This window comes from Hirundo rustica, chromosome 1 (genome assembly GCF_015227805.2).
Source record: "Hirundo rustica isolate bHirRus1 chromosome 1, bHirRus1.pri.v3, whole genome shotgun sequence".
In the NCBI taxonomy this organism is placed as follows: Eukaryota; Metazoa; Chordata; class Aves; order Passeriformes; family Hirundinidae; genus Hirundo; species Hirundo rustica.
The window spans coordinates 79,941,879-79,954,014 of record NC_053450.1 but is presented as its reverse complement, the minus strand read 5'-3'; the positions used below and the strand labels follow the sequence as shown (position 1 = coordinate 79,954,014).

Below are 12,136 nucleotides of genomic sequence, written 5' to 3'. Positions count from 1 at the left end.
CTAAATAATAGTGGGATCTGGGCATTTGGCAAGGGGGATGTTATTCTTGTTTCAGAACCTAAGGTCTGAAAATATACATTCATATTTTTAAAAGCAATTTAAACATAAAAGAATCTTATTCTAATAAATTCTTCAGCAAATTTTTGGAGGGGTACTTTCATTTGTTTTGTTTGAATTTCTTCGAGGGGCAAGAGAGGAAAGTCAGACTTGGAAATTTTTCAGAATATGAATCAACATCTCATCGACTAAGTTAACTCTGTCCCAGCCAAAACCAACACAATGCACAGTAAATGATGGGTTTTTTTCTGTAAAACAAAACTAGATCACAAAGAATTTTAAAATTAAAGATCAAAACCTTACAAAACCTTAAGCCCACCAAGTGATCAAATTTGTTATTGTAGCAGTGGACATACTTTCCATTTATAATATTTAAATATATTATTAACATTTGCAGTCCTCTATTTTTATGAAAAAAATAATTGCTCACTAGATCCCAATACTTTTTTTTTTACTCTACATGAATAATTTTCTTATTTTTCAGAAGGCCCGATTCTGACTTGTTAATGGTTTGTACACTGAATATTGACCAGATTCAAACTTCACCTTGCATGTGCATTGCTCATGAAATTTGGAAGAAAACAGAAAACTCTTAATAAGAAAATAATCTTGTTTCTTCTCTCTTCTGCTGTCAGACAACCCCAAAGATACTACTCGTGTTCCTGTCTATGTAAGAATTTTGGATGTTAATGACAATGCCCCACAGTTTGCTGTATTCTACGACACTTTTGTCTGTGAAAATGCAAGAGCTGGACAGGTATGCCTTTGATAAACACTTCTCACTACCCAGTTTTGCTACAGCATTCAATTGTAGATCATTCTTGCCTACCGCTTAGGAAAAATCATATCCGAATAAGTTTTTGAAAAATTAATAAGAAGCTCTGTGAGTGAGGCTTTCAGTGATATCTCAATATGTTACAAGTACATCAGTGTTTCAATCACCACTTTTCCTTACCTAACCTTGTACTGCTGTCAAATCCTGACAAGATAAGTCCATGACATGGTCATGATTCCCTCTGCCCTTAATTTCACAAAGTACAATGCTGTATCTAACTAAAAAGTTTGATCTATATTTTCTATAATTAAATAAGAGAAAAATTCAGATATATTTCAATCTATGCTGACAGTGATTGCAAACAAAAATATCTGTCACAGTTTTGGTTTTTTTGTTGTTTTTTTTTTGTTTGTTTGTTTTCCCCGACTGTTGGATTCATCTTTCACTATCACACCAAAAATTTCTGATAAGAAAACATACATTTTTAAATGGTAGTATAATATTTTCTTTTGCTTCTTAGAGGCTACACAATGTGTACTTCAGTTTAAGTGAAATGACTGTACTGTTTAATACCTGATTCCCAATAGCCTGTTGCTTATTAGAGCTCTTTAAAAAATGTTGTCCTATTACATGTCCCAGAGCATAATAAGCCAATAATAAAGCCTTTAAAATGGTGGCAGTAGTAGCTCAGTGCAACCCTTTCAGTGAGCTTGAATAGAATGTGGTAGAAGTGCCAGATTGTCTTAACTGTTGGAGTCCCACAGGTTTAACATTCAGGTTATGTTGCAAATTTCACATTCAGGTTGCCATTTGTCCTTCCAAAGTGACATCACTTTGAACTTAGAATAAAGAATCTAGGCCCAAATTTATAATGCATAAAATATCTAGAGGTACTGAGCAAGTGCATTCATCTGCTATGACAGTCACAAGAGAATTCAAGCTGTTAGGTAAAGAAAAATCACTGGCTAAAAATGTAGAATTTTGAACAGTTGAAGTGTCTGCTATAAATGCTAAAATAGGATTTTAATCATTTTCAATACGGTATGTGGATTAACAATTGTAAAAGAAGAACATTGATTTTTCCTCTTCCAGCTGCACCAAAAAAAAAAAAAAAAAAAAAAATCCTGTGTTTAAAAACAACGACAACAACAACAACAACAACCCAACAAATGTATGATTCTACAAATTTTATTCATCTGAGGTTTCAGAATTTTTTCTGTGCAGGTTACTAGTTCTAGAGCGTACAGGAAATGCTAATAGAACAGTTAAATTTCCATATAAATATATTTTAAGGAACAGGTTTTTTGTCGGCTATCTAGACTATTGAAGTCAGTATAATTTAAAAGTAAATATAAAAGTTATTTCTACATTATATTGTTTTATTGCTTACAATCAGAATAGGCTGTCAGTTAAAAAGTTGAATAAAGTATTACTAATCACTTATAACGAATAAGTGAGAGGCCAAATAAATTTGCACATCCACAAATACTTATTTAAATTGTTACAGAGCTCAATAGTGTCTTTATCAGAAAAACCTGCTGAAGTTATTGACAGGGCCATGAATATAAACATGTTTTTTAAGAAATCTGAGTTTCAAATGATTGCTTAAAGAAAGCAATTCACAAGAAGAGAAAAATGTAATGCAGGATAACATGAATAATCTATTTGAATGTAATTATATTCTTCTTGTTTACTGGCAGCTCATAAATAAGACTTTTTTTTTTTTCTAATTCAGTCTGTCCTGAGAGAATCTAATCAATCTAAACTGAACATGGTTCTCTGAGCTTGATTCCTCCCCCATTTCTGCTATTTTTCTTCCCTTTCAGATTTTCATAATTACATTTGATCCATGAAATTTGTATCTTCTGTTAGGTCACTGAAACTAATGATGCTTCATCAGTCACAGATTCTGTGGTATTCATTTTAGTATTTCCCATCTACTAAAGACAGATCTTGTAATGAATATTATACTTTTCCATTTACTTCATTTGTACAGAAGCCTAAATTTTAGACGTACATATATACAGACACACATACTATGTATGATACCCAGGGAGGTGCACATAAATCCTTGTATACAAACATACACACATATGCAAATATATAGCAAGAGAGAAATGTGACTTTTGTAGTCTGGATTACTCGAAAGGCTGTGACTGTTTTCCTGCTTGCTATTACTGCCGATGTGAGATCATACCATGAACTTACAAACGATGCAAACATCCTATCTCAGAAAGCTCAAGCTATACACAAGCAGCACCTCTGGCAGAATGCTATTTTGGTGGTTGCTGTTCTTTCGACCCCCCCCCAAAAATGAGGACAGTCTTGGAGTGATGGCATAAAGAGGACACAGGCATTCATGTGACCTACACAAGGCTGACTCAATAGGAGTTCAGGGAAATAAAGCTGCAAAATGCTCAGGATGCTGCAGCCCTGCAACCAAAGAAGTTGGTTCAGCTGTCCTCCGCCCCCAGGTGAGAAGAGCCAGCAGCTGGGCATCTGGACAGACGGAATCCCACTGGCTTTGTCAGCTCCCAGCTGTCACACGTCTGGCAGCTCAGCTGCCAGCCTCCAAAGATCCTCTAATGTACAAGATAAGAATCAGTTTAGAAAGCAGAAGTCAGTCCTGCTTTAGAGAGATCTTGCATGGAAGCTGTGTATAATTTTTTCTATATATTCATTTTCCCTATAGTAGATGCCAGAAGAGAGGCCATTCTTCTCTACTTGTAAATGATCTGCCAAAAGAAAAGAAGGCAGGAGTTGACCTCGGCCAGCAGCCAGATGCCCACCCAGATGCAGCCAGATGCTCCCCCTCTACAGTACAGGGGGAGAGAGGATGAAAAAAAAAAAAATTACTTGAGGCAAAGACAAACTTACAAATTACCATCGCTGGCAAAACAGACTCAAATTGGGGAAAATTAATTTGATATGCTGTCCATTACAAATGGGGTAGGATCGTGAGAAACAAAGAACAACTAAAACAACATCCCTTAACACCCCTGCATTCCCTCAGGATAAATCTGCTGCAGCATGGCATCGCCTTCGGGTCCGCAGGGAAGCGCTGCCCCGCCGGGGTCTCTCCCTGGCCGCAGGGCCATCCCTGCCGGGTCTCTGCTGCCCCGTCCCTGCTCCCGCTGTCCCCTCGGGGCTGGCAGGGCTGTTTCCGGCTGGGTTCCCGTGGCTCAGCCCTGGCTGCCGGGCAGCGTTTTGCGCTCCCTGTCCCAGGCTTTCCCCGGGGCTCTGTCCCGCCCGCCCGGGGCTGAGGGGCTCAGCCGGGCCCTGCGCTGGGGCCGCTGCAGCCGCTGGCACCGCCTGGGCCCGGCCCGGGCAGCGCCGGCACAGCCCCGGGACACCTCCACCTGACTCAAGTACACTGTGATGTTTAATGGTTGTTATTATCTTGCTGTTACTAGCCTTCATTGTACTAAATCCATACATGCCCACTCCCGCTTCACATGGCCAAATGTTATGTAAATAGGTCTAGGTCATAATGGATTCTCTTTCAAAGACATTTTAAAATATGAATGATGGAGTCTACTTTCCTTTTTCTGGTAACTTAATTCAGTATCGATTAAATAAACATTCTAGGTTTCTTGAACCAATTCTTTTTATGCTGCTTCTCACATTATCATCTTATTTGACCCATATAACAATCCTTATCAGGCATGCTTTTCTCACCATAATCTTGCTTAAACATGGCCTTTGGGATCTTCATATTTCCAGAAATTTCCTTGTTGTATTCACCAAGTGTCTTTCTAAAAATAGATAAAATTCAGATCTATTGAAAAAAGAAAATCCTTGAAGTTTTTTTTCTAGCATTCAATTTTCCCTTCCTATTTTTCAGATATTGCTGTAAAAATTTCTTAAATACTTTAATCCTAAAGTGTTATTTCATCTTTCTTTGTTGCATATTTTTAATTTCTTTTGACAAATGACAATTTTTGATCAATTTACTTGAAATTTTGTTCTCTTTCTTTCCCAGTTTTTCTGATTCATTCTTACTTTAGTTTCTTCACTATATAGCCATAGATCTTATAGCTTCCAGTGGTTTTACAAGTATCAGAATTTTGTCTTTGCCTTACCTTTTTCAAAAACTTTCAAAGGTTTACTTTTTTACACTCAGGCAATAAAATGTTTTTGAACTGCAAATTGATGTAGGGTTTCTAAAGAATTTTCCTTTTATTAATAGCACATTCTGTTTTCATTCTTTCTCTTAAATTTAAAAGCAAATGTATAGTATATTTTAGAAGAAAACTTCTATCTAAACAGTTGATAGAAGTGATGCTTGCAGAGGTCCTACCAAGCAGAAGGATAAATTTTGTTGGAATAATCAGACCATACAGCAAACTTGTTTCCACTGCTTTTTCAGATTTTTAGTGGCTAATGACCCTCATGACTGTTAGGGGGCCCTTAATTTCCTCACCATTATCATACAGAGTAACATCCTTGGCTTCCCTGCTGTTACTACTTTGTGGCATTTCTAAAGAAGCAACTTAAGCCTTATATCTTTATTTACAAGGTAATTGGGGTTTCCCATGGCTGGCAGGTCTAAGAGAAAAAAAAAAACTTTAAAACTAGATGTAAAACAGGATTTATCATGTTAAAGCAGTAATCAATATTGTCAGGAAACAGTTTTCAAACTTCAGAATAATGCTTTCAATTCTACACACTCTATTTAAACTATGAGTATGAACACTCAATTTTCATCAGCCTGACACCTACAATGGACCATATTCATGGTCTCTAGTTTTGCAGTAAAATAAACTAGTGGGTTTTTTACTCATTTTGTAAATATCTGTGAAAATTCTTATGCTATCTGCTCACTAAATAATTAAAATATTCATTCCTCACAAACAAATAACAGTCTATGCTTGCATTATCAGTTTTATTCATTTAAAAAGTTATTGGAAGATTATATAAGAAAACAGATTTAGAGAAAGACAAAACTCCTGTTGAAAAACCAAGGAAGCTGCTATATTAAAAAAAGTCCCATCTTTGCCTCATTAAGAAATTTGCTGCTATTTTCTGGATGGACAAGAGAGAAGTTGGGAGTTAGTCATGCGTTTTTTAAGGCAAACAGGAGTGCATTGCAGTTGTTGATGCTAAAGATGATCAGACCTGACAATAGCTGTGATATGAAGAGTAATGGCTGTATTTGGAAGAACTGGAAGAGGAAAAACAAACAGGGTTTAACAAGTACACGACAGGGAAGGAATAGTGTTAAAAATTAGATGTAATTCCATGGTTGAAAAAGCAGTGCAATTTAAAACAATGGATAAGAAATGAATAAAAATGATCTAGACTAACGATTAATCTATGTTTGGAAGTTAAACTTAAGAACATAACTGAACCTTCATTCATACATGAACAAAAATCCAGACTTAAATTCAGTTTCCATGCCATGGTATAAAAAATGCCCCAGTCTGAAATTAGGCAAAAAAAACAAAAATAAAAGTTAAAAAAAATTGTTTTGCTTGTGAAACAATATTTTGCCACTCTTAGGCATAGAAATTTCAGTGAAAAAGCCACATATTCACTTACCTGGTAGGTAAACAAGTGCTGATAAAGGGCTTGCCATTACTTTCCCAAAAAATTCTCCAAAATTTTTTTAGGCAGTGCAGAAATCTCTGAGTCTGAGTATGGAGATGATCTGGTGCAGCTTACTCTGAGAATTATGACACCAGATTCTCATCCCGCTCCAAAGTTGTGCATCTCTAGGGTGTACAAGTCAAGAGTGGTTTTACAAGAGTGGAAATATGTACAAAATCTAACTGCTTTTTTCATCTGAGGAATCATGTTGGTGTGTTCTGCTACACTAATAAACAGAAAACCCGTGTTTAAGAAAAAATGCTTACTGTTGAAATGTAATTTGAAACGTTAACTTCCCTTTCAAAAATATCTCTCATAAAATGCCATTTTTATCATGAAAATAGAAAACTTCATGTGAATTACTGTCTTAGGTGTTGATTTGAATTTAAAATGATGAACCAAAGATGAATTATAAAAACTACCAGCTACAGCTAAAACTATTTTTGACAAGATTTGTCCACTATGTCACTACAAAAATATAGGTGCACATGTACTACATCATGAAAAATACATTATGTTCTTATTCCAAAAAGCTTACCTAAGGTACTTGTTGAACATTTTTGTTTAGTTGTTATATTTTACAGAATAAATATTAAATCAATATGTGTGAATGCTAAGTTATTCTAATGCTTTCCATGTTCTTTGATCAGACAGCTCTGTCAAAAACCTAGGTGTATTTGGGTTTTTTTTTGTTGTTTGTTTGCTTGCTTTTCTTCCTGCAGCTTATTCAAACCATAAGTGCAGTAGACAAAGATGACCCTCTTGGTGGACAAAAATTTTTCTTCAGTTTAGCTGCCGTAAACCCTAACTTCACTGTTCAGGATAATGAAGGTAAAATTCGTGCCTGTTCCAATGAAGGAGGTTTTTCTGTCTGGCTACATTCCTGAAATACTTTTGCTTTTGATATCTATCAATATCTATATTTTGATATCTAAAGAAGTTGTGAAGGTTGCTACTATCAAGAATATTTTACGTGAATGAGGTTTAGGACTTCTAGATTTTTATCTTTGTAAGTGAGGCAGAAATGCGATTAAAAAAAATTATAAAGAACATCAGAAAAGTATTGGCTTGGGGTAAGAGACAGATGAAATACTTGAAAAGAAAAAAAGCTTTCAAAAATGCATTCGGCTGACAAGCTGAGATTTTTCACTTTAGCTTTTTGTCACATAATTCTGATTCCCCTGGCCTTCTGTTTTGCTTCTTTCTGACCATTAATGAAAATAATGGTTCTGAGAGCCACTTTGGCTTTTCTTTTGTTCCTTTCTCAATCTGTCTTTAACAGTGAAAATTTTCAGAAGCTTCTGTTGGGGAAGTGAGACTATGAATTTTGGCCTACATTATTAGTATGACTTGTTGAGCAGACTCTAGATTAGCGAAGAAATAAATGAAAGGGGACGTCTTTATCAGCCTTCAAATGTGTCAAAGGCATAAAGGCTATGGGAATAATCCTCTGTTCCTGATGAATATTCCAGGATGTAATGGACTACAAACAGCAGAAAAAATATTTCTAACGGTAGGGAAAGTGAAGCAATTAAATCAAATTGTTTGAGTAACTTATAAAATCCCTTGCAGAAGAGGTATTTAAAGATCCATAAGACATGTAATTTTTGATGTTGAGTGAAAACAAATAGTGTTAAGATACACAAAACCAGTGAGGGAAGCAATTAAAAAAACCCCTTCATGTTTCACGTATTGAAGTCTATGAAAAAATTCATTATTTAATATTTTAAACAAAGGTTATATCTTGGTGACTAGGTCCTGAGTACAGAGAGGTATAGATCTTGATATTTCTGTTTCATCTGTAATTGTATTATTTTTTCCCCATGGTTTATTTCAGTTGCGCCTGAAGTTGGCTGTCAAGATAGCTAACCACATAGCCAACCCCAAGCAATCCACAAATATGATGAAAATTAAATTTTCCTTTTAGTGCACACTAAACCCGTATTTTCTCTCTTTTGCTCTAAAATGTTATCAGTTCTGGTATTGGCTGCCAGTCTAGTGTTGAGGCTTCAGCAGTAGAAGAAATAGTCTCTCCATGTTATTCATTCCTTCTCTTCCTTCCCTTCCCTCTGGCCACTCACTGGACAGCTTTTGATGCTGATGTATCCTGCACACAACTAAGATTTGTCTGCTACAGATACAGTTTAGCAAGTTCACTTCTCAAAAATGTGCAGGAATACCTACCATCTTTCACATTTTCTGAATTCCTAAGACAATTTCTATCCAAAAAAAAAAGCCCTACTTCATGTGCTAAGGTACATAATTAATTGTTCTAGTGTGTTAAAAGTGGTTTGGTGTAGCAAATCTCATACCGAGTTGACAGATAGGATTCCTGTGGGTGTTGTCACAGATGATGCATAGAAAGAATGTTCCAGAACTGCGTACTTGTTAAACTGCACAAAGTGGAAAGTTATTTTTCCTCAGTTGGTCGCTGCATTTCAGGGTTTCAGCCCTGAACTGTAACTGTTTCACACACTGCTTGCATTAATCTGCAAAACATTTTAAGCTTTGAGAAATCCTCTTTTCAAATCAAACATAAAAGTGGTGCAGAGGCACAGAGAAGCAGGCCAGATGCACCTAAAAACTTATAAATAGCTTTCTGATCAAATGGGAATGTTGTTAGAAAAACAGAGATATCACTATGATATCAGGAACTATTTTTAAGTCATATAAAATACGATGGTTTGCATCTACTACAAGTGATATGGTTTCTGTTTGTATAGCCTCCAACAGTATCTTTTTAATCGACCTAGATAACACTGCCAGGATTTTGACGAGAAGGAATGGCTTTAGTCGACATGAAATAAGTACTTACCTTCTCCCAGTGGTGATATCAGACAACGACTACCCAATCCAGAGCAGCACGGGCACGCTGACCATCCGTGTGTGTGCCTGTGACAGCCGGGGGAACATGCAGTCCTGCAGTGCCGAGGCCTTGCTCCTGCCTGCTGGCCTCAGCACGGGTGCACTGGTGGCCATCCTCCTCTGCATCATCATCCTGCTAGGTAAGAAGAGAAATGCGTCTTCACCTGCCCAGGAACAAATATTTAAGGTCTGGCTTGTTTCACAAAATTATGCAGGTTGATAGAATTAATGATCCTGGATTTTGCAAGAAGAATATTACTGCAGCTTAAAATAAAAATTAAAAAAAAAAAAAAAAAAAAAAGGCAAACCCTCGTTATCTGCTAATTTAACACTGTAAATAAGAATTCAAGTCCCAGACTGTTAAAACTATCACTGTGCAACCAGAAGTAGATTTATGTTGTTCTTCTGTTAAGTTTTCCAAAAAAAGAAGAAAGTTCAGGGAGGATGAATAGTATAATTAAAAATTGCTTTAATGTCTTTTTTTTTTTTTTTTTTTTTTTTAGGAAAAGTCTCTTTTTTTCATTTAAATAACTACTAAAAATTAATATGCAGCATATATTTTACATATAACAGTAAGCAGTAATTTTACTGCATCAAAGCCCTGTCTGTCCAGTGGTTTCAGTGCTGTAATATTAAAAAAAAAAAAAAAAAGGAAAATTTTGTAAAACCTCCATTTTGTGGTTTTCAGAATAACACTTAATGACCTATAATTCAACTCAAACCCATTTTTTAACAATATCCTTTGAGCTTGAAAAAGCAATAATATCTTCAGAATAGACTTGGCTATTTTAAAGCTCATTGCACCTGCAGAAGGAGCATGCAGACAATCTCATGGTCATGTAAGGCAGAGCACAAAATGTGTGCAAAATAGTTTTTTGATATAGACATTATTGTGCTACCATTATACAGATAGAGATGTTTATCTAGTTAACAAAAAAATTAGTTGGTGAATGTAGTTCTTGTACCTGGCAGATTTGCTGCTGAGAAATTGTTAAATAGCGCTCTTCACCCATTCTTTGTTTTCCTCTTTAAGTTATAGTGGTGCTATTTGCTGCTCTGAAGAGGCAACGAAAGAAGGAGCCTTTGATCCTCTCTAAAGAGGACATCAGAGACAATATTGTGAGTTACAATGACGAAGGTGGTGGAGAGGAAGACACCCAAGCCTTTGATATCGGCACCCTGAGGAATCCTGCAGCTATTGAAGATAAGAAGCTGCGACGAGACATTATCCCTGAAACGTTATTTGTGCCACGGAGGACTCCTTCGGCACCAGACAACACGGATGTCCGAGATTTCATTAACCAAAGGCTAAAAGAGCATGACACTGATCCCTCTGCGCCGCCATATGACTCGCTTGCAACCTATGCCTATGAAGGAAACGATTCCATAGCTGAATCCTTGAGCTCCTTGGAGTCAGGTACTACTGAAGGAGACCAAAACTATGATTACCTCCGAGAGTGGGGGCCTCGGTTTAATAAGCTAGCTGAGATGTACGGTGGAGGAGAAAGTGACAAAGACACTTCTTAACCTACAGTAGGCTACTTTTTTTCTTTTCCTTCAAGCGGAAGTAATTTTACAGACACCTTCTGCACTCAACACTATTTAACATTCAGGAAACTTTTCCTGCCACTCAGCACAATGGTTTCCTTTTAAATTTGTTTTAAACTTGTCCATTAATGTCATTCATTCTTTCTAGTAGGATGCCACTTGGAATATACACAACATTTTATTTAATCAACTTCCAAGAGCCAAAGCTATGGAAATTCAGTGTTATACATTTTAGTAAGTAAAACAAAAAAAATCTTACTTTCAGAAATTTGAACAGGGTGATAATCCCTTAAGCAACCTCAAGCCGCTTCTGTTAGGTACATGTCCTATTCCTGAAAGTGCAGCTTTTAAGATGGCAAAGAAGAAAAAAAATCAGATATATCCTGTTCTGTACATTAAAATAAAACAAAATGTACACGTGGTGTTAATAAGTGTAATATGCAGCTGGTTTAAAAAAAAAGTTTGTGCAACTTCATTTCATCAAATTCTATCTGCCAATGTTTTATATTTATATTTTTGTATTTATTTTTAAAAAATAAACCAGTTTTTACAACTATGTTAATGCTTGCCTGCCTGTTCTGGCCATGAGTTTCAAGCTTGAAGAGAACATGGAATTTCTCCAGTGGCATCACAACCAACTACTAATACTTCTGTTCTGAAGTATTCTCTATACATACAACACAGTCTGAAGTGCTTGTGCTCACTGAGACAGGAAAATGTTATACACTTACTTGCTTGCTCAAAAGTGTTACTTTCTACAGGTCAATGTTTAAAAGAATTTATTTGGTTTTTAACTAAACTAATCATATTCTAGTCTAGAAAGAAGAATTACTATCTTATGTCAACTCGAATTGCCTTATTCTAGAAACATGCTGGCACAACTTATCTAGCCAAACACATAACATCAGTTTCAGAATCTCAGTTTATTTGTTCTGCAGATCTCCATTTTGAGTCATACTTACATCATCAGAAGTGATCTGTAAATGCAACAGATAAAGCATAAAAAGATGCTCAATCATTTTTAAGCTCTATTTTTCCAAAGACAAATCATTTGCTGATAAACACTATGTGTTGTTTTTCAACCATTTAAAGCTGTCAATCTGAAGACTGAGAAAGTGTCACAAAAACTAGCATCCCCTCCCCTCAATTTACTGAATTTTCTCAAGTCTAGTAAAAAGAAAACTGGGCAACTAGCCAACTGTAACCAAAAATATACTTTAGCTATCACAAAATGAAGTAGGTATCCAAAAATATTCTGAAATGTCTCTTCCTTTAATCTTTAGGTTACGCAAGTTTTGTACT

At 35.9% G+C, this 12,136-nt stretch overlaps 1 protein-coding gene across 2 annotated transcripts in view; it reads left to right on the top strand.

The window, feature by feature from the left end:
• CDH10 (cadherin 10) overlaps window positions 1–11,390 on the top strand; it is a 96,099-nt gene extending 84,709 nt beyond the window's left edge. For both annotated transcript variants that reach the window (XM_040068748.2, XM_040068741.1), the window contains exons 9-12: window positions 693–814; window positions 7,144–7,252; window positions 9,175–9,426; window positions 10,320–11,390. In XM_040068748.2, coding sequence (XP_039924682.1) covers window positions 693–814; window positions 7,144–7,252; window positions 9,175–9,426; window positions 10,320–10,813 — 977 coding nt within the window. In that variant the 3' untranslated portion in view covers window positions 10,814–11,390. The remainder of the gene's footprint in view (window positions 1–692; window positions 815–7,143; window positions 7,253–9,174; window positions 9,427–10,319) is intronic.
• Window positions 11,391–12,136: the final 746 nt, after the last annotated feature.